Source organism: Xiphophorus maculatus, chromosome 13 (assembly GCF_002775205.1).
Source record: "Xiphophorus maculatus strain JP 163 A chromosome 13, X_maculatus-5.0-male, whole genome shotgun sequence".
In the NCBI taxonomy this organism is placed as follows: domain Eukaryota; kingdom Metazoa; phylum Chordata; class Actinopteri; order Cyprinodontiformes; family Poeciliidae; genus Xiphophorus; species Xiphophorus maculatus.
The window spans coordinates 23,982,994-24,004,678 of NC_036455.1; the positions used below are offsets into that span (position 1 = coordinate 23,982,994).

The 21,685-nt window shown below is 39.9% G+C and overlaps 2 protein-coding genes across 4 annotated transcripts; one reads left to right on the forward strand and one right to left on the reverse strand.

Annotated features, from left to right (window-relative positions):
* The first annotated feature begins 4,133 nt into the window (after positions 1-4,133).
* Positions 4,134-9,521, forward strand: sgo1 (shugoshin 1). The gene is made up of 10 exons (XM_005797428.3): positions 4,134-4,269; positions 4,490-4,644; positions 5,591-5,799; positions 5,947-5,999; positions 6,111-6,175; positions 7,051-7,905; positions 7,988-8,053; positions 8,544-8,708; positions 8,880-9,051; positions 9,127-9,521. The coding sequence occupies exons 2-10, from the start codon at positions 4,500-4,502 to the stop codon at positions 9,278-9,280; spliced, it is 1,884 nt and encodes a 627-aa protein (XP_005797485.1). The 5' UTR covers positions 4,134-4,269; positions 4,490-4,499; the 3' UTR covers positions 9,281-9,521.
* A 1,089-nt stretch (positions 9,522-10,610) lies between these two features.
* Positions 10,611-21,304, reverse strand: kat2b (lysine acetyltransferase 2B). 3 transcript variants are annotated; one of them, XM_023344577.1, is made up of 18 exons: positions 20,929-21,304; positions 19,397-19,523; positions 19,139-19,284; positions 18,964-19,050; positions 18,696-18,877; positions 18,420-18,611; positions 17,324-17,427; positions 17,085-17,210; positions 16,640-16,782; positions 15,289-15,497; positions 15,071-15,197; positions 14,352-14,462; positions 14,127-14,270; positions 13,932-14,046; positions 13,789-13,819; positions 13,564-13,627; positions 12,437-12,521; positions 10,611-10,887 (listed from the first exon to the last, which is right to left on the reverse strand). In XM_023344577.1, exons 1-18 carry the CDS (start codon positions 21,127-21,129, stop codon positions 10,694-10,696), a joined length of 2,388 nt encoding a protein of 795 aa, XP_023200345.1. In that variant the 5' UTR covers positions 21,130-21,304; the 3' UTR covers positions 10,611-10,693. The 3 variants fall into 3 exon arrangements, with proteins under 3 accessions (XP_023200345.1, XP_014331565.1, XP_023200346.1); XM_014476079.2 differs by having other exon boundaries at positions 16,640-16,773; positions 20,929-21,303; XM_023344578.1 differs by having other exon boundaries at positions 20,909-20,941.
* Positions 21,305-21,685: the final 381 nt, after the last annotated feature.

The window sequence follows — 21,685 nt, forward strand, 5'->3', positions numbered from 1 at the left end:
GACTGTGTGATGACGAATTTGTCCATTAAACCAGGCTGAACAAGAACCAGTAGAGTTCTTCTGGCTCTATTTGTCCCTCTCCTTCCTTTCCCCTCCTTTACTTGTCCTCTAAAGCAGTCTAACAAAAACACACACACAAAAAAGCTCCACTCTGTATTCCCCCCGCTGTGAGAGAACAGCTGTGACATTTGCAGGCTTTTAGCAAAGAATATTACCTTTTAAGTAAACACGAGTGATGTTATTGTTAAAACAGTGCGTCATTACAGGTTTGTATGGGCACTTTGTAACAGAATGATGTCTTAGTCACCAAGCCCACACTAAAATCCCACACCTGTTGCTAAAAGCCCACATATGTTAGAATTTATCATTGCTTTTTTGGGTCTTAATAAAGCTTTGCTGCTGCAAATCCTTCAGTGACCTATGAGAATATAGTTCCAGGGAGAAAATGCATGCAGGGCATGAAACACAGAACTGTTTGTGAGCTGTACGCCACAGTCACATCTGACACACTGCTGAAGTCATATGTTTTAAATGGGCGGCACTGTAGCTTTGTCAAACTCCTCTGTAACCTTAACCTCCTCTGTTTGGGTCGGAGGCCAGACGATGACAGACACCAAAGTGGTTCTTCTAGAGGTAATGTCAAAATGTCACTTTTTAATACACTACAATTTCAGCTTTTATTGGAGGTTTCCCTGCTGGATTTCCTACGCCTGTTGTTACCCCACGTCAATTCAGATTCAGCATTTGCCAACTCCTAGTCCCAAGTGCAAAACTACATTACAGTGAATAAAATCACGTGCCATATAACCATGAAAACACTGTACATTTTTTTTACCCCTCCAGGGGGTCTTTTTGTGGGCTCTAGTGTCCCTTATATGATAGTAGGCTGACAGGAAACGGGGAAGGTGAGGGGGGAAGACATGCGGCAAATGTCGTCGGGTCCGGGAGTCGAACCCGTGACGGCCGCGTCAAGGACTCAAGGCCTCCAAATATGGGTCGCGCTAACCGCTACGCCACCCTGGCACGCCCGAAAACACTGTACATTTAATGAACAATAAAAATCAAAATACATTTCTTGAGTGTTACATGGTCTATATTGGTACAGTAATTGTGTGGCACATCTAGTCCCAAACCACTGTTGGTCTTGACAGCAACACATATTTTGTCACAAGTGAATAGATTTAATATGCTACACAGACACTGGCAAGTTATTTAATTCATTTTTCCATGACAGTGTTATGGAGGAATTGCTGGAAATTGATTGGCATATTTCAGGTTAAAAAAATGAAAACAATTAAAAATAAAAACACCACAGAAATCAGCAACACTATGCAGAATGCTCATATTTGTTGCACATTTGTGCATTCAACTCTACATATTTGCAATATATCATCATTATTTCATCAATGGATGTTTGAAAGCACTTATTTATGTTAACTGTATTTTTCTGCTTACAGTTAATGAAAACATGACATTTAAAATTTGAATATTAAAGCAAACCAATTTAAAAAACTATTTTTAGATACAAAAATGTGGGCTTAATGAAAAATATGTGTAATACCTGCCTAAAGGTTGTTATTTTCAAAAAGTACTTTTAATCTGACAAATGAGACTCATCAGGACGTATATTCTAATTTATTGAATAATAGCGTATAGCAATGGTCAGAACATAAAATTATTATAATTTTTTTTATGTACTACCGCACTTGCAGTCTATTTCATAGTTAGAGGTGTTTCTTAGTTTTGCAAAGCTTCAGAACACGATGGCCCGCCACATGTTCCAGTTGGATTACTAATGTGTTGTGCATCACCTTCCCAGTCTCTGCACACCCTTCCTTTCAAGCTTGACTTGACAAACATGAGATTATGTCAGTTAAGAAAGCTACCATACGTAGTCATTATAAATAAATAAATTATAAATGCATTTCGATTTGGCTTGTTTATCAGACTGAACAAACGTTCCGAAAATAACTACCTTTAATTACATCTTAGCTGTAGGTGAAATTAAAAAAGAAAAGCAAAGCCAGTAATAGTATATTGACTAACCTTGGCTGTCATTGAGTAAATGGTGATCTATGCCCAAGAAGTCCTTTCTTGCGTCACATTAAGTGCAGTAACAAGCAATACATTTGCTTGTAACTGCACTTACTTTGAATGTTTTTCAAAAATAAAACGAGAAGAACATGCAAACTCCATGAACCTTCTGGCTGCTCTAACCACATTACACTGGCACACTGCCGACTCAAAGTTTAAAGGAGCAACAATAAAATGCACTGCTGTAAAACAAAATTTAGCATGGACAGTACAACACCAAAAATATTTGGGTCACACGTTCCTGTAAAAAGATTTACTGTAAATTTCGGTAGATGACTTTAACCTTTATAACCTTTACAAAGTGCTCTAGTAGTTTATTTGTTTTTTGGGGCTGAGGAATAGTGTGTTATGTATGTGAACAAATTTAACATCTTACAAAATCTGACTATAGGGCCTTTTTCTTATGCAAGAAAAAAAACTTTGCTAAATGTCACAGTGGCATTCATCTGGTATGGACATGCTGTTTGATGCTTATGCAGTAAACTGAATTATATTAGCCTTCATGACCCGCAGGAAAGGAGCAACTTTTTTCTTTGTGCCCTGCCAAAAACAAGTCATGCCATGTTTCACTTTGACTTTTAAATGCAATGAAAGCACAGACGATTATGCAATATAAGGTAATGCAAAAATATACAGAACATTTACTGAGCTAAAGCTTGGACAGGAGGTAATTAGGTGCTGATGAATTTAGGGTAGGTTTAATGGGGAGATCTGTGTAAACGCATTAACACACAGGGGTGTTGATTTAGGCTGGCTGTTGAAAACAAGAATGTGAAGTTTTGAAGAGAGTGTCAGAAGACAAACTAGGGAAATTAAAATGTGCTTTCATCTAATAATTGACTGTGTAATCTTAGCCTGAATGGGCCGTAAGAGGTTTAGAAAAATCTCAAAGAACAAGACTGAAAATGCTGCCTGTCAAGATTAACACAATTATCTGCACTATCCACATACAGCATAGCACTCTGCACTGTGCTGTACTCTTATCTACAGCAGTCAATTATAAATATTAATTTTGGTGGAGCAAAATGAGCCTGACCCTTGATGAGTCTCAACCCAATTTACATTTTTAAAGATGTTTACATATAATCAGCAATCTTTGAGTTTATTAGTCCCTCAGTTCCTGGTGGTGCATAACTCCTGTGTGGTTTGTTTGTTTCCAGTATGCAGACAGGAAAGGCTTGGAAAGGGACTGTATGAGGCACCAAGAATTATAATTAGTTAATTGAGCTGCAGTGTGATTGTTCACTTTTCAGATTCAGACAAATAAGGAATACTAAACATGACTATCGAAGCCCATTGCTGTCGCTTAAATGAACAAAACAAAACAAAACTGTGAAGTCATAATTATGAGGTTTTTAAATCTGATTAACACTTGAATTTTGTTTCTACTATTTTAATTATGATGTTGAGGGTCAGAATTATTACTCTAAATATCCTAATCATTTGAATGTCATAATAATTGACTTTCCACAACTTTCAAAGTCAAAACTATTCCTTTTCATACCATAATTATTAACTTAATTGCATTGTATGTATTGTTGTTGATAACTTTAAAAGTGAAGATTCAACAACTGCTTTAAAATGAATAATTATAACTTAGAATACTGAATTTAGAATACTGAAGTCAAAAGTATACTAAAATATTGAAATCCTGTGTTGGCATTAAAAACTATGACTTTTAAAAATTAAACTTATAACTGAATCTCATTATTCTTAGTATGAAAGTCAGAATTGGGAATTAAACACCAATATTATTAATTACAAACTCATAATTGTGACTGATTTATTTGCCAGTTCACCTGTCCGGGGTCCAATTGACCGTTAAATACATCCACCAAGGAATAAAGGAGCATAGAAGCTGGATGAATATGTTCAATTTCCATCGTTGAAATGGTGAAAAATTGACTCCCAGACGTCACTCGTGGAAAACGATGTGGTTTATTTTCTTTACATCAGCGACATCTAGCGAACAATCCCGTCACTTAAAAGAAGGAAGTTACGTCAAGCCGGACTTCCACCAATCAGCAGCCGCGGTTCTGAATTCGAACGTCCACCCTCGGAAGACGACGTTAGAAAAAATGGATTATGTTGATGCTCTGTTTTCTTGGTTTTCTTCACGTATTTCGCAGTAGAGAAAGAAGCGAAGTTAAAATTCATCGTAAAATATATATCCTGGTAGGTTCAACGTGCCTTCCTTTCATACATAAATATTATCAGACCGCTGTTAAGGAAATTAGCCGTAAACGGTAACGACGACTGACTTTTTTTTTTTTTGTTTAGCTAACGGCGCTGTTAGTATCTTGATTTAGGTTTGAGCCCGATATATCGTTGTGGTAAACAACTGAGCACATAGAGAAGGACACATATGTTGATTATATGTTCATAACTCACATAGATCTTGAACCATGGTGAGAGAGAGAGTCCAGAAGAAGTCCTTCCAACAAAGTTTGGAGGACATCAAGGAGAGGATGAAGGAGAAGAGGAACAAACGGCTGGCTAATGCTGCAGCTCCACGCAGGGGACAATCAAGAATGATGAACAAAAACTCAGGTAAGTGTTTGTTGACTCGTTAGAGCTTCCGGTCGTTTAAGAGCCCCGGTTTGTGCGCACACAGAAGCGCAGGGGGCGTTTATGACGAGCAGATCTATATAAACTAAATGGGACGAAGACCATGCAAATGCGTGTAATGAAATGTACCTAATTTAAAATATAATCACACCTAATGTGTAGGTAGTAAACTAAGGTTCCAATATCACAAATACTGTATGACATTAGTTTTAAATGCAGCATTCTTGTTGCATTTCTCTGTTCCAGCAGCTACACTTGCAGAATTTAAATCTAAGTGAATCTGATTGTATTTTTTTTTTTTTTACAACTTATTGCTAAATATTTCCCATTTAAAAAGGGTGTTCCTAAAATGTTATCCCATAAGGTAAAAAAATTAAATATACTGGTAGGATATTTAAGGTTAATTTATGTATTCCTGGTTCTTCAAAAGATGCCAAATTTCTCTTTGTGGTTTTGATGCTCTGTAATGGAGGAGTGATCATTTGATCCATTCTAGCATTGATTTGAGTAAGAATAATAAAACGTATGCAATATAAGCATCTGCTAAACCAAACCACAATTTCCTGTTAGTTTTTATATCTCTTATATGAACCTTCTAACCTAAATATTGCTGAAGACCAAAAGCCATACAGTCCAATAATTTTTTTTTATTGATTACATTCAATTATTACAAAACATTTATGATATGGATGTGTGAATGCTTAATTGCATGAACTGTTAAATATTTTAGAATGGATTCTTCAAGTAAAACTTGGAACATCTCTATTTATTGTCTGCGTTCTATTTTATGTGAGTGTTCTTATATCCGTGTGGTCTCTTGGTTGGATATCTTTTATTCATCACTTTGAGTGAGCTTGCTGGGATTTTTTTTATGTGCTTCATAAATAAATTTGAAAAAATCCTATTCTGTGTTCTTATTTTCTCTTAGCATCCAGTTCTACACACACCATCCTTAAAGGTGTGCAACAGAATAACAAAGCGCTGGCTGTGGCCCTGCAAGCTGAGAAGGAGAAAGTGAGGCAGGCCAATGCGGTGATCCTGCAGCTGAAGCGTGAGCAGCAAGCCCTCTTCCTTCACCTGCTTCTCTTCAAGAGGAAGCTCAAGGAGCAGGAGGCGCTGGCAGCAAGTGCTTCACAGGTACACTCTCAGATAATGATGCCCATTTCTTGTTCAAGTACTTTTTTATTATTTTTTTTGTTATCCAGAATGTTATTTATGTGTCCAGATATCACAGTACACCTTTTACCTTTATATAATTTACATTATGTGTTTTCAATGATCTAGGCTAAACCAACAGGGATCCAACAGGAAACCCCAAACCATCAGAATTTGGAGACGTGAGTTGAAGTGTTTTTTTTTTCCTTATACATATAGTAGCTTATTTGGGCATCACTGTACATCATTTATCCTGCATTTCTTGTTGGCATTTGATTTGTTTTCATCCTCAGGAGGAAGCAAAGCAGTCAGCAGTTTGATCAGCTCACTTTCTGTGACACTTCACCAATTTGTCCTGGTAATTTTTTTGTTGTTGTTTATATAGATTTATCAGTTGTTTACATTTTGTACAGTGATTATGGCTTTCTGTATAATTATTTGCTGTTGTGTAGATTAGATATGCAGTGATCCTCTTTTTTTTTTTTTCACTTCTAATATTTATATAGATATCTGACATTTAGTATCGGCCGGTATGATCCGATGCAGAAAAACAGAGCTGGGTTGACTTAAAACATTTCTTCTTTTAAACACAATTTCAAACTTACTGAATTACAAATGTATTTGATAACTCTGCACCTGTACAGTAAACTTAAATACACCAATAGTTTCACAAATATGTACAAACAATACAACTTTAATTATTTCAGTCAATTCAATTAGGAGTAAAGCTGCCAATGTAAAATAAACAGAAACCGATAAAAACAATATATAAAAAAATAAACTGCAGCAAACCTTTTTTCATGTTTTAGAAAGTGATATTAGGAATTTTTTAATTTAAGTAAAGTAAATAACAAAGCATGACATCACTAAGATCACAAAGCATAGCATTAGACTGACTAGATCTGACCTTATGGGTCGTGCACATTGTCACCAATACTCACTCTAGAATTTATTTTATTTTTTCAATTTTGGGACCGATACAGATATTAATATTGGAGCAGCTCATCTCTAATTTTGATCCTTGACTAGAGTGAAAATATAGAAAAGGCACCTGCAAAATTTAGTGTTTTATTGTATATAATATGTTTAATTTTGTTCTTTACAGAGTTACTGTTATAAATTATTAGCTGGGAGAATGATCTGCTCAGATCATCAGTCTGCTGTATTAATTAAAGTAACTCATATTCAACATATCAAAACTTTTGTATTTATTTTCAAACCATTTCTCTGTAGACTCCCCTCCTTCTAAAAAGAACGGACACATTAACTGTGACAAAGAGGTTGCTCTGCCATCCACGGTGGGTGTGAGGCGTCGGCACGGCGACAGAAGAAGTAGGAGGCGCTCTGAGCGTGTGCAAGAACAACGGCGGTTGAGCAATGCAGACCCAGTTGCTGATCTTAGGGCCATATTACCAAGCCCTATTCACGGTGCGAGTTCAGGTCTGAATCAGAACCACCCAGGAGCAGAACCAGAGACAGTGGATGTCAGTGACAGAGGGGAGTTGCATCACTCTACACCTGAGCCAGTCCGTCCCAAAAAAACACACCAGCAGCCTGCCAGAAAACAAACCCAGCAGCAGCAGCCTCGCTCCAAACCTGAACCAGCTCCACGGAAACCCGACAGAGGCCGCAAACCCGATCGGGTCCTGCTAAAGAAGCCCTGGGAGAATCCCAAACCCAGAGCCCGCTCCAAGAGTCGGGACCACGTGGCCACACAGGGAAAAGCAGCTCCTCCGCCTCAGAGCAACAAGCTCAACACGTCGCTGGGATTCAACGACACGTTTGACTTTGACTGTGAGGAAACTGTCCACATCACGCCGTTCAAGGCGAAAGGCGAGGAGAATCAGCCAGCGACACTTCACATTAGTGAAGAGACGCAAGATGAAGACTCGGCGGCTGTTCCCAAACAGAGCGAAACCAGCTCATCATCGCCATCCTCGGAGTCGGAAGACAGCCTGTACGTCCCTCAGAAGACAAGACGGAGACAGTCCTCTCCTGCTAAAACCAAAGTCATCACCACTCGCAGAGGCCAGCGCTCACTGATTGTCAGAAAAAAGGAAAACATCCCTCCCACCCCAAAGATCTCTGGTGAGTTTTCACAGTAGAAGCTTAGTGGTTTTCTCCTTGTTTCATTGGTACCACTGAAAATGTCCAATTTTCTGTTGATTAGTCTTCCGGGACGAAGAGTCGAAGTTGGAGGTGGCACATTCTGGAAAGGGAGAAGAGAGTCACCAGAGTGAGTAAAAGCTGGATTCATTTATTCATATATTTCGCTGAACGTAGCTAAAGTTTCTTGTAGTGTGGAGAAATCTGATGAAATATCTAATTACATCAAAACTGGTAGGTGGAAATATTGAAGAAATGAATTAGTTTGATGAAATGTTCCCTATTTAAAAGTGGTAACTTTCTATCCCTCCATCTTTTCTTCTTACCTTCTTTTGCCGTCTGTGATTTTTGCAGCTTCTGTATTTAAAGCTTGACTGCTATAAAAATATCTGTTATAGATTATTGGAGCTGCTTTGCATTCTAGTGCAAAAATTTCCTGGAGAAAAAAACTGAAAATCTGGAAAAATGAGATTAGAATTTAGGAATGTAATTATTTTTGTTGTTGTTTTAACTCACTGCATCATGAAAATAAGCTTTTTTTATTAAGTCTTTCTTGTATTTATAGTTTGTAGGAGCAGGCTATGTGGATTTATACCAACCTAAAAAGTTGTTTCTTTCAGAACTTCAGAGGGACAGAATGGAGGACGGTTTCCCTGCTGTCAGCCCTCTGATCGAGGCCGAGATGATGAGAATAGATACCGTCCTGTCCAATTTTGGAGAACTGCCTTGTGAAAATTCTTCTCGTTTATCGAGCCAAACACCTAGGCTCAAAACAGGCCAGAAACGTAAGTTATAATCAACTCTTCCTCTCGGAGGGGAAAAAAAGCTTCTTTTTTTCTTTGGGTTTATTGAACTCTGGGTTTTAATTCTTCACTTTTGTTTGTATGTGATTCAATCTGCACCAATTTGCTTTTTTCCATTTCCTTTCCGTCACATCTTTCCTCACATTTCCACAGGTGGGGTTGGTGTAAGGTCAGCAGGGCGGGGCTTGAGTCTGTGTGACGTGACCAATATGTCCCCTGCAGCCTATCGTAATTTCTCCTGTGTCGGCCCACGCCGCTCCGACGCTCCCCCTCGGAAACGCCGCTGCACCATGACCGTTGACTACAAGGAGCCTTCGTTAAATGCGTAAGTTCTTTAAGTAGTTCACTTATGATCTTACTAAAATATGACTAAACAATGGTGTTTGTAACTTCCTCACAGAAAACTTCGGCGTGGAGACAAGTTTACAGACCTGCAGTTTCTTCGCTCTCCCATTTTCAAGCAGAAGTCTGGCAGGTCTGTGCAGAAATCCAGGAAGTCTTGCAGCCAGCAGCCATTTGAGAAGTACAACGAGTCTTTTGTTGGATGTCACTGAAGGCAGCTTTTTTGATATATGTTCCTGTAGAGGATTCCCATTTTTTCATGTCTCTGAAGGTTTCCTTTGTGATAGTGTAACCGTAATCAGTTTTTCTTGATTTAAATTCCTTTATTCTTGTTTTTGTCTCCATGGAAATGTAGATGATATTCTCCAAAAATGGTTGGATTTTTTAATTCTATGATCTGCAACATCTGTGTATTTTTAATTCTCTATTGTACTGTTTGACAATAAACTTTAAAACCACTCAAGTGGTTTGAATGGTGAAACATTTCAAAACAAAGGCACAAAACACAAAATTAGCCTCACATTTGTTTTATTTAGTCTACAAAATAGGCTAATTCTAGGTCAATAAAACCAATTGTACAAAGAGCATGAAATATATTTTATTTTACAGACATATTAAAAAAGATTATTTGTCCCAAAGTTTGGAAAGTACAAACACCTTTTTACAAAACAGCAAAACTGCATCGTATTGCACAATCTTTTCATTTATCTCCAAAGTATAAAGTTATCAATCTCCATCTGCAGGACAAAAATAAGATAATAAATTAAGACCTTGTCTTAAACATAATTCTTCTGAATTAAAGCGCATAAATAAGAATAAACTCTAGATAATTAAAGTAGTTCTGAGTTGACAGTGTAATCCATAAGTAGAAGAAAGGAAAATAGGCAAGAATTCCTGTTAATACTTGGAGGGGGAGGAAAGTGCATTTTGATAGTCGAACCTCCCTTTTGTGGGTTAATGGGGGAAATGTACTTTAAGTATAGATATTTAAAATATACATTGGGCATAAGTGCTTCAAAATGATTAAAATATGTACAAAATTTAAAGGTTATATTCCTCTTTTGGCAGGATAAACTCATCACAGACAAACTTGAACGTTAGTGCTGTACATGCTAATAGCTGCAGTTAGACAGGGAAGCTCCAGCTTGTTTTGCTAACAGGAAACACTTTTCTTAAAGACTCAATCCATCAAACATTTGGCTCCTTCACATGACAACCTGAGTCAACTGAGAGGAGAAAGGTGGACACTAAGAGGCTGTGTAAACAGAAGATAAAGTTAGATCTTTAAAAAAAAAATCAGGTGTCAATGTTTAATAATTTTTAAAAACAAATGATGAAAGCTTTCTCGGTTTTTGGGTATGCACAAAAAAAATCAAAATTGCCATTCTTTTTTCTTTTTCCAAGATTGTTTTTTTTGTTACAATCTTGAGTGTCTACATCCCTCTTGGCAAATCTTTCAAACAAGGAACTGATTCAAGACATAGGCCAGCATGCATTAAACATAAGATATGATCCTGAAACCAACTCCACAATCAATAATCCCTTTCTTTCTTTATTGTCTTCTGCATTACCCGCTAACCTAACCTGCGCCAGGCTACTTGAAAGGAAAACCTCTCATCTTTAGTCTACTTCTCGATGAGGCCTGCCTCTTTGATCTTGGTGTAGAAGAATTTCTCCAGTATGTTGGCACACTTGTAGTACTCGCTCTCCGGAGCGTTGTATTCGCGGCAGTTGGTGAAGATGCGCTGCATGTCGGCCATGAAAAGCTTCCGCGTCGTGTAGTACCTGCTCTTCAGGCGCTCGCTCATCGTCTTCAAGTCTGTGGGTAAAAACAAAATGAGCAAGGCAAACAGGCAACTTTAAAAAGTTGTTAACAGCACCTTAGATCAAGTTAAAACGTGAAGAGTTTAATTGTTTTTGTCCATTTTTGTTTTACCTTGTCGCTGAAATGTGCTATACATATAAACTTGACTTGACCAGTCATTAAATCAATGTGATTTATCACGTATTTTTTGTAAAGCTGAATTAAGGTTAACTTGCCAGACCTTTGGGTTAAAGTAATCACTTGAAAAGAACCGGTCTAACAACATAAACTAGGGCAAAATATCTCAAAAGGCAATACACCACGCCCCAAACTAAAGCAATTCAATAACAGATGATTAAGACATTGGCATCTCAGCAGTCTAGACAGAGTCACAAATCCATTGTTAAGGCGTTGAGACTCCAGCCAACCACAGAGAGAGCCATTATCCACATGTTGAGGAAACGTGAAACAGTGGTGAACCATCCTGACAATCAAAATTACACCTAAAGAACATCTAAAGCATCACAAGGTTTATAAAATGGTTGTGGATAGCTGGAATAGGAGTCATCTACATTCATCAACCAGAAAACTGTGACTTGGATTGTAGATTCCTCTGTGTTGATAATGCCTTTGGTAAAGTACGTAACCCCAAGTTGCCAACCGGTCTGCACAAAGTGAGTGTTGCTGGGTGTTTGCCCAAAGCGTTTTTCTTGTCCACGACTTGAAAAGCTCAACATAAGTTGAGTTAAGTTACCATTTGCCTTTGTTTAGGTCACAGTTTATGGTTTAAATAGAAGGGCCTGGGAATAATGTGTTATTTTTGGTAATTTCACAAGCTAAAAACCACTGCCGGCCAAAAAGGATCCTAAAAGGCTCATCTCACATTTCCCTAAAATCTCAATGATCCCCAAGACTTTGGAAAAAGCTTCTGTGGATCAATGAGACAAAAAATGTCACTTTTTGGAAGTTGTTTATCAGGTTCACAGAAATAGCATTTAAAAAAATAATGCACATAAAATCTACTGTACATCTAAACATGGTGCTTATTCTGGACCTGGACAACTTGCTCCAACTGATGGAACCTTCTTTCTAGCAGAAAATCTGGAAGGCGAATGTTTGACCACCATTTTGAGGTCTTAAATGTACTTCAGTTACACAGAATGATTACTTGAAGAGCACCACTTCTGAATGGCTCAATAAACAAAGGCTTTGAATTGTCTTAGTCCAAGTCTGGAGTTTAATTTGACAGAGATGTTATGGCGTGACATTTCATTTGTGCTTGTTTCTCTGTGAACAGTGGGCTAACCCATATAAATCTAAAAGACTCATTGCCAGTTGCTGCAAATGTTAGCTGCTGCATACAGTAGCAGAGCCAGTTGTTTATTCTTTTCACATAGAGCCAGCTTGCCTTGGAAAGCTTTCACCCTTAATAAATTAAATTAGAAAACCGCTTTTTGTGTTTACAGAGGCTGTTGCTGTTTGAAAAGCAAAAACAGAGGTAAGAGGAAAAACGTCTTCATATGACTGTAATATTTGATCTTAAACAAACCACAGTCATACACACCCATCGGGAAACGAATGACTTGGTAGTAGCCAGGTGCTTCTGTTTTCTTCACAGGCTCCATGAAAGGCCAGGCGTTCTGATGATTCTGAAGCACACATACATGCACAGCAATAAGTTTTCTTTTTATATTTTTGGGATTTTATGCAGATCCTTCCTTGCTAAAATTTAAACTTTGCTCTTCCCAAGTATTTTTAGCTAACGCTTCCGGTCAGAAGTAATATGTTTTGTGCTTTTGTTAGAGTTGTACACAAGCAGGATCACATTACTTCGCTCTCCAAAACGCAAAATCTCTAAGATTTAGATTAAATCTTTAATCAGATGAACAGGAGACGATACGGGTGGAGGGGTGGAGCAGAACAAAGATGCGTTTAAGTCATGTCCAGCCTAGATAGTCAAAGGGAAATGGAGAATTTCAGGAATGCAGTCGTTTCACTTACATATTCCTGACTAAAGGAAAAAGGAGACAAACAGCCGTTCTTACAATATAAATCACTCCCAACATTCCCTTTAGGGAAGTTATGTCATAGGAATAAATCATTTGTCCAGTTAACCTTGTCCCAGGTTTTTTGGAAACCTTTCCAGGTCTGGAAAAGTATGGATAGAAAGAACAGATTATATTTTCTGTCAAATTTGACCATCAACATTTCTTAAAAAAAATAAAACATCCATCCACCCACCCACCCACTTACACTCTTATCCCTTTTGGGTCTGGAAGGGTGCTGGTGCCTATCAATGGGCGAGAAGCGGGGTTCACCATGGACAGGTTGCCAGTTCATCGCAGGGCAACACAGAGACAGACAGGACAGACAACCATGCACACACACACTCACACCTAGGGAGAATTTAGAGAGACCAATAAACCCAACAGTCATGTTTTTGGACTGCAGGAGGAAGCCGGAGTACCCGGAGAGAACCCACGCATGCACAGGGAGAACATGCAAACTCCATGCAGAAAGACTCGTATCCAGGACCTTCTTGCCGCAAGACAACTGCGGCACTGCATCCCACTTTTCAATCCATCTGACTCTTTAAATTTCCACTTAAAAATGAGTTGAAAACGGTCGAGAACTTTTGGAAATGTAAGTCTGAAATGTTGTCATTAGAAGGGAACCATGCTGGAGCCTTACCTTCACATGCTGCAGGATGGTTTTCAATGTGCTGTAAAGTTGGTCAGGGTCCTTCAATTCCTTCCTACAGCAACAAAATAAAGAGTGAATAAATGACTCCAGACTATGACTGTTGTTTCTTGTATTTCTTGTCCTAGTTTAAATATCTTGCTTTTATCTCTATTATTAAAATCTGTTTTAAAATTATTATTTGAAAGACTGAAGGGTGAACTCCTGGACTCTTACCCCTTTCCTGCAGGCTTCCAGCCAGTTTCACCTGTTGATATAACAAAAAAAAAAGAAACATTCAATATCCTCAAAGCATTCAGAACAAATTAGTATTAGCTTGTTTTTCTATAGTGTGTGCCGTGTAGTTCTCAGTAACGTACGTATGCCGGGAATGCTCTCGATTGGAATCTGCCGGACCCCGTCCTTAAAACAGGACAGCCCCGGGTAGACCTTTCGGATCTGGGCCTGCTTCCTTTCTATCAGCTTCTTGATGATCTAACGGAGACATAGGAGAGGCTGAGTTTGAGAGCAGAGAGAGAGAGATGCAAGACTTTGTCAAATAAGCACTCAGGTACCTCCTTCTGCTTCTTGATGATAACGGAGAACTCTGTGTAGGGGATGCTAGGGTTGAGTTCACATCCCATCAGCGTGGCTCCCTCGTAGTCCTTGATGTAGCCCACGTACTTGGCTTTGGGGACCTTGATGTCCTTTGAAAAACCCTGAGAGGGATAAAAGCAAAACGATCAATTCTAAAACTAATTTAACGCTATTCACGTCTCTTCATCTAGATGGACTGTTACCTGTTTCTTGAAGTACCCAATTGCGTACTCGTCAGCATAAGTGAGGAAGTTCAGTATCTCGTGTTTTATGTGATATTCCTTTAGGTGGTTCATTAAATGGGTCCCATAACCCTGCAACCAAAGATCAGAAAACAGAGCTTTGAAAAATGATGTTCTAAGATAATTGCATTTTTTTGCATGTGAAAAAGCTGTGTGATAGAAGAACTACACCCAACTATTTGTAATAATTGGTGTTCAACTATAAACAGTCTTTTTAATCATGATGCTACGACACTTTAATCGGATTAAAGACCAGAAACTGTGGAATTGTGGGAAATGTCTCTCCATGTGGTTTACAGGAGTCATTTTTAACCCGTCCAGTTGTCAGTTAAGTTGTTTCTCATCTATTTTCTATCATTGTGTTGCTCTTTCTCATCTTCTAAGCCTACTTCATCTATATAGAAAGTTTATATAAAAGCAGTATATTGTGAAATAATCATTTGAAAACTGCATTTTATTTTTACTTAGATTACCTTTATCTGATGTTAAAATTTGATGATCAGACAAATCATCAAATTTGTCTGATGATTTGTCAGATGATTTGTCTGATGAGGTCAAAATTTTGGCCTCATTTAAGTGAGGCCAAAATGCAACAACCAAAAAAATAATAATTTGTGCATACTTTTCACAGCACTACAGATAAACAACAGGAAGTGAAGTGCCTAAGAGACTGTTCTCACCTTGACTTGCTCATTGGACGTGACGGCACAAAATACAATCTCTGTGAAGCCCTGCGATGGGAACATCCTGAAACAGATCCCTCCAATGACCCGGCCATCTTTTATCAAAGACAGCGTTTTATGTTTCCTGCCAGGAAAGAGACACAGGCGACCTCATTACCCTAATGCCTTTCTGAACACGGGTAACAATAATAAACCAACAAGTTAGAAATACTCACGGGTCAAAGACCAGTCGGGTTATGTACTCTTTGGGCATCCGGGGAAGCTGGTGGGAGAAGACGTTCTGAAGGCCAACGAGCCACATCAGGATCCGCTTGTTGGGCTTCTGATTGAGCGAGTTCCCGATGACGTGGAATTCGATAACTCCTCTCCGCTCTTCGAGGCGGGCGGCTTCATCGCGGGCAGAATGAGCAGACAGCAGACTCGTCTGACCAGGAGAGAGGTGTAAAAGATCCATGATCATCCTGTTGCCATTATGAAAACTTAACTCCTCACATTATTAAGGACAGAACCCAACTTAACATTGTTATATGATGCCTTAACACGGTTGGCAAAGTAGGGTTGATAATTTGAGGCAATAACAACCTGAGTTATTAGTGTCACGGAAAAAAATATTATCAAATAAATTCTTAAATTGCTGTAGCATAATGTCACAAAAATCCAACTTTTAATTTGAAAAGTTACTCAGTGAGGGAAGGAACTCCTATTTTAAGAAATAACTGTCTTTTACAAAACAATACAGCCATATTCAATAAATTAAGATTCTGATTCGGCTTGGTTGGCGGATAATAACAAACAGGATATATATTAATAAGGTTCCTAATCAGACCCACAAGATTACAGATTCTCCATCTGAATGATGAGCGTGAGGCGCTTTTCCAAATATCCATCTTATGTTTCACAAGAAACCCAGCTAGAATATTTGTTGCTTAAAAACTTCTCTTCATGTCATCACAAAATGCGCTTCATTATTTTCATTATTTAGAATAAAAAAGAAAATCAGATGTGGTACCACACGAAAGTATCAGAAACACAAACTAATATTAGTAAAAATAATTCTGAGGGGCGTGCCGTGGTGGTTAGCGCGACCCATATTTGGAGGCCTTGAATCCTCGACGCGGCCGTCGCGGGTTTGACTCCCGGACCCGACGATATTTGCCGCATGTCTTCCCCCCTCTTATTCCCCATTTCCTGTCAGCCTACTTTCATATAAGGGACACTAGAGCCCACAAAAGACCCCCTGGAGGGGTAAAAATAAAATAAACTTCTGAAGGAGCACAGGGTTCTACATCACAGCTTTGCCTCGTAAAACAGAAACGTGTCGGCTCAGTTTGTTCCAAGTGTTACTGGGTACAACAAGAACTGAAGAAGCTGTAAAGGAGGCAGATGCATCATCACATTTTAAGACGACACTGAACCGAAGATCCTCCTTAAAAATTTAAATATATTTAAAAAACAGTATTTTGTCTCATGTTTAGTTTAAACACATCTTTGGTATGTTACATAATCCATGCGTTTCTTTTTATTTATTTATTTTTTTTCTACCCTCTGCTTTCAATTAAAGGTTACCTCTGGAATGGTGGCAGGGTCACTGATGGTTGCCATGACTTCATTGATGAGGTCCATGGGGATGTCCCCTACCACCTTGGGTCTCTTGTTCTCTTCATGGTGAAGCGGCTCTGAGGCTTTTCGCTTTTCTCCTACTGTGAAACCAATACATACACGGTACAAAGCACTCTTTGAAATCCTCATCTTTCTTCTGTGTTATGTGCTTCACGAAAAAGACAGACATCAACCAGGATTTAAAGATAGCTCACTGTGAGCTTAGCTTCACCAGCCATGTTAGCATTATTTGTGTCATTTGCCTCATGTTTTGGTCGATGATACAAGCTTGCGACGACAAACTGACCATGCAAAGTGAGTCAATTTTCAGACGTGACAATTATTAGCTAGAAAGTTGCGGTTTTATTATTTAAGGAGACAACTTGAGTAATTGCAAGTTTGTCTGTGATACCTGGGTTTGACTCCAGAACAGAGGCGGGTTTCCTGGCAGGGCTCACACTTCCACAAGTGGACGGGTCCACTGACACGGGACTGGTGCTGTAGTATATGGGTCTGGCGACTGGGGGAGCACTTATCACTGCACAGACATTAGCAGAATAAATACGAACAGATATATTGCGCATGTCACTTTTTGTCCATATATATTAACATTATATCAGTAGCAAATGTCTCAGTGAGGGTTTGCACTACCTGTGTGGACAGGAATCTGCCCTCCTGTTGCTCCCACCAAGAAGTCTTGGCTCCAGATGGGAGAGCTGTGACTGTAAACTTCCTCTTCCAACATGGACAGGAATCTGAAAGAGAGGAAAACACAGCTAGAACATTACTATATTCAAACATGTTTGTACATACAATGCAGAACTGCACTGCTATTTTCAAATCGCATCAGGTAAAATAATGATTGGCGCTTTTTTTTTGTTCTGGTTACATTTAGGTACACTTTTGGATGAAATCCTTGTCTGACTTATTTCAGACATTACCGTATTTTTCGGACTATTTGCCGCTACTTTTTCCCCACGCTTTGAACCATGCGGCTTACAGCCCGGTGCGGCTTTTCTGTGTATTTTTCTTCAACCACCAGGGGGCTCTTTAGCAGGAAGTGAATCATTGGAAGTCAAAATTGGAAATCAAAGAAGAAAGTGCTAATTGTCAGTTAGAACAAGCACATGCTTGTAGCAGGCACAACGGAGAAACTTCTTCAAACATGATGCAGCTTTTAAGTTGAAGGCTATCGATCTGGCAGTACAGGACGGAAATAGAGCCGCTGCACATAAACTCGGCGTGAACGAAACCACGGTTCGGCGTTGGAGACGGAGGACTGCGTCCTTAATAAATCCAGCAGGTTTATTGCAGCCCTCTGCTGTGTCCTTGTGAAAAACCGAGAGCGGTGGAGATACCAGCGGCTTATAGCCCAGTTCTGCTTATATATTTACGTTTCTAGTTTTTTCAAAAGAATTTGTAGGTGCGGCTTATAGTATGGTGCGCTCTATAGCCCTGAAAATACGGTAACCTTATACATTTTTTTGGTTTACATTTACCACAGTGGGTACTCTCTGCATGTCATTTCTGTGCTTAGTCGTGTCTCTACACAAGACAAACAAGCTGACTGAGTTGCTGCCATCAGTAATTTTGTGTGATCACTTTAGACTTCAGGGCCACAGTAGGTTGAATACCATTGGATGTGCATAAATCTGTGGTCCAGATTAAAAAGTCAGATTTATGAAGCTCTGGTCCATAAGCATGAATGTTATTTTGCTCTGCACACTTTTACATATTTTGTACTTACTTGGGAAAGTGTGTGAGAATGAGAGTGCGTTTCTCAGGAGGAAGCTTGTCCTTCTCCTGTCTGGCCTGCTCCAGCAGCTGCTTTCTCATCACAGTGAACACGGAGCGCAGCAACGTCCGGCCGAAGATCTGCGTGGTCTCGTAGCGCGGTAAGCTGTCGCAGAACTGCGGCACATTGCAGTAGCAGAGCCATCTGTAGAGTGCGTGCCAACACATTTTAGAACGTGGAAATCACATTGTGCTGATGAATGCCGAATTCAAGTCTGCTTAATATAACCTGGTGTAGTTGACTTTGTATCCAACCACGTCGTCACTGGGCACCCTTTGGCGTCTCTGAGAGGGAGTTTCCAGCTGCCAGTAGTTGATCTGATTCAGGAACATCTTGGCCAGCTCCATGATAGTTTGTCGTTCCTTTGACGGTAGGTGGCTGAATTTGTACTGGACGAAATTATTCACTCCCTTTTTGAACAATGAGAGAACAGTGGCGTGACGCCATGGCGCTAATAAAATGCAGCTGTTCTTTTCCAGTTCCAGACTTGATTTACCTGCTCAATGCTGGGCTTTTCAAACGGCGGACTCTCTTGTGCCTCTAACATCGGCTTACCCATCTGTAGGATAGATTTTCTCAACAGCTGTAGGGAAACGGAACAATGTGTTGTTCGCTTCTGTGCAATGCAAATGAATGTCTTCACAGTAAGGGCGAGGTAGGCGGTAGGTTACTTTGAAGAGGGAGAAGTAGACTTGTTTGGTGTCAGCATCCTCCTCCTTGTGAACACAGGTGTAGAGATACTCCACATCCAAAACAACACCTAGTAGTCTGTTCATTTCCTCCTCTGAAACATTTTCAAGATGGGTCACGTGATCACCTACAGAGGACAAAAAAAAAAGCTATTAGCAAAGAAAACACTGAAACTGACAACACTGAACAATACGGAGCTGTAGATGTTTTTTGTTGTTGTTGTTGTTGTTTTTTAGTACCTAACGTGTGAGAACAGCTCCGACAAGGTTCCTGTAAGTTCACTGTGTTGGATTGCTGGTCAGTTTGAGGAGGTGTCGGAGGCGGGTTCTGACTTTTCCAGCCATTACATTTACAGGCTCCTTCAGCCTGTGGAAAACATGACTCAAATTAGTACAGTCAGGAACAGATGCCAGTGCAGTTATCAGATACAGTTTAATAAAGGAAATCATTCATATGTTAATGTTTTTGGTATTTTAATTCAAGCTGTGAAATTTGTAGCATCTATTAAATTTTGATGATCACGGTTTACAGCTTATTAAAATTGAGTTTCTCAAAAAACAAAAGCTATGCTATGTAAGAATACCTTAGAAATGTGGGTCTCGTGAAAAGTACATCAACACATTTACATTCACTAAGTACTTTGTAGGGCCTCTTTCTGCATGAATTAGTACTTTTCGGCAGTGTGAGCACAGTCCTACTGGAAAATTAAATTCAAAGCAAGTGAGTGGAAGAAAGCATGAAGTGCTGTATTTTTTCTTATTCAGGTAACTGGGGTCCTTTTTCTCCAGACCAGGGTTCTGCAACCTTGGCCAGATGTGCCTTTACAAAACTTGCCTCAAAAAATGTACAGAATTGAGTTTTTTTTTTAATTTAAATGTAATTTTTAGTGCTAAGTTTTAGAGTCTTGTATTAAGTTTAGTTTTTTCATCTCGACATCGCATTTTTTTTAGCAACTGAATTTTGTGTTTTTATTACTCATCGAGATTACAGAAAAAGAAAAACTCGGAAATGCATCTCCGTGTGAGACGAATCTGTGTTTGAACTTCATTACTGGAACAAACAAACTTATTCTGTTTGGCTCAGGTGCATCTTTACTCACTATGGTAAACAGAAACTTGCCATGGCTGTAACACCGTGTACAGGCGAGGTATCTCACCACGGTCAGCTGGGCTGGGCTGTTCTGAGCATGCGCTCTGGAACGACAACAAACTCCGCCCACCCCAGCAGCTGTCACCCTGTCAAAACAAAGACCCCGGTCCCTCTCTGCGGATCATAGCTGCATAAGCAACACAAACTCCTGTGTGTGCCTACAGATGTATTCTGTCAGGCGGCCCCGGCTCGGTGAAATGCGCCGGTGAAGTCGGGGTGAAACCGCGCACTAACACACGGAGGGAGACCGCGTCTCTGCTCACAGCCAGCGACTCCAAAAAAGCAGAGCTGAGCCAATGTTTACGCTCACCCACCCCCCACCTTGACAGAGCCAGGGTAGCGCTGTAAAAACACGGAGCTTGCAGCTACAGGGCCGCTGCCGAAGAGCCCGAGTGCAACACTTAAACTTCTTTAAATAGCTCTGCTCGTTTCATCAACCGGTTTGTGCATGTACACATTTTTAAAAATGGGGGCGGGGGGGAAACTGGTGTTCGGCAATGGCTTCCTTTGCTGCGCTTGCATTTAAGAAACTATTGCAACCGACCCAAACGAGCTCTTCGCGCGGATTAAACAGTCAAAACTGCAGTGCTCTAAAAGTCTACCGTCTGTAAGCTGTGCATACTTTACAGGACGAATACACCCCGAGTTTTTCCAGTTTCTTCGGCCGTGGTGAGGAGCGGAGTTGCGCCTTCTTCGCGGCTATACGTGCAGATCCTCCAGCGGCGCTGGAGCCCTCCGTCCCCGCGGCTCCGGGAGCGGCCGGAACCAGGCCCGCGGCTCCGACGGCCGGCGAACCTTGTTGAATCCCCACGCTGTCGGCCATGACTGCTCACCGAAAGCCCGAAGGGACCGCAGGCCCGGGGAACACGATCGCCCTGCCGTCCGCTCTATTCCACAGGCGGAGGATCAGACATGGCGCTCATCCTTATTTTCAATTTCTCGCTGTAGGCCCATTTTCCTCCGCTAGGGGACTCGGATTGGACGCGCCAGTTTAACTGACTGCAACTCTGAGAGGAGAGGACTCACAAAAAACAAAAAAAAAACGCAGCTAATCGTGGGGAATTTTCAAGGTCAAATCTGGTGGAGGGAAAAAACAAACGTGGAGCCAGATCACAAGTATGCAGCGGGGGAAAAAAAATGAACTGAATAACCCTCCCAATGCAATTACATGGGCCATTAAATTAATTAGTAAATACTTGAGAAATAAAAGAAAAATGATACATGGTTCTAAAATGTTGGACAAGTAAAAACCTAAAAATCCCTTCCACCCCTGACTCTGCTACACATAAATAAAACCCAATGCAACCAATAACCAACCAAAGACATCGAATTAGTCCAGACAGCTCAGATGAACACATAGGTAATCACACATTTAGACC

Coding starts and splice junctions, on each gene's coding strand:
- kat2b (XM_023344577.1), bottom strand. CDS start 21,129: ATGGCCGACAGCGTGGGGATTCAACAAGGTTCGCCGGCCGTCGGAGCC. Junction 19,051..19,138: donor TCTACTTCTCCCTCTTCAAA/GTAACCTACCGC, acceptor GTTTCCCTACAG/CTGTTGAGAAAATCTATCCT. Junction 13,820..13,931: donor CGAGAGCATTCCCGGCATAC/GTACGTTACTGA, acceptor TTATATCAACAG/GTGAAACTGGCTGGAAGCCT.
- sgo1 (XM_005797428.3), top strand. CDS start 4,500: ATGGTGAGAGAGAGAGTCCAGAAGAAGTCCTTCCAACAAAGTTTGGAG. Junction 6,000..6,110: donor AACCATCAGAATTTGGAGAC/GTGAGTTGAAGT, acceptor TTTCATCCTCAG/GAGGAAGCAAAGCAGTCAGC. Junction 6,176..7,050: donor CACTTCACCAATTTGTCCTG/GTAATTTTTTTG, acceptor ATTTCTCTGTAG/ACTCCCCTCCTTCTAAAAAG.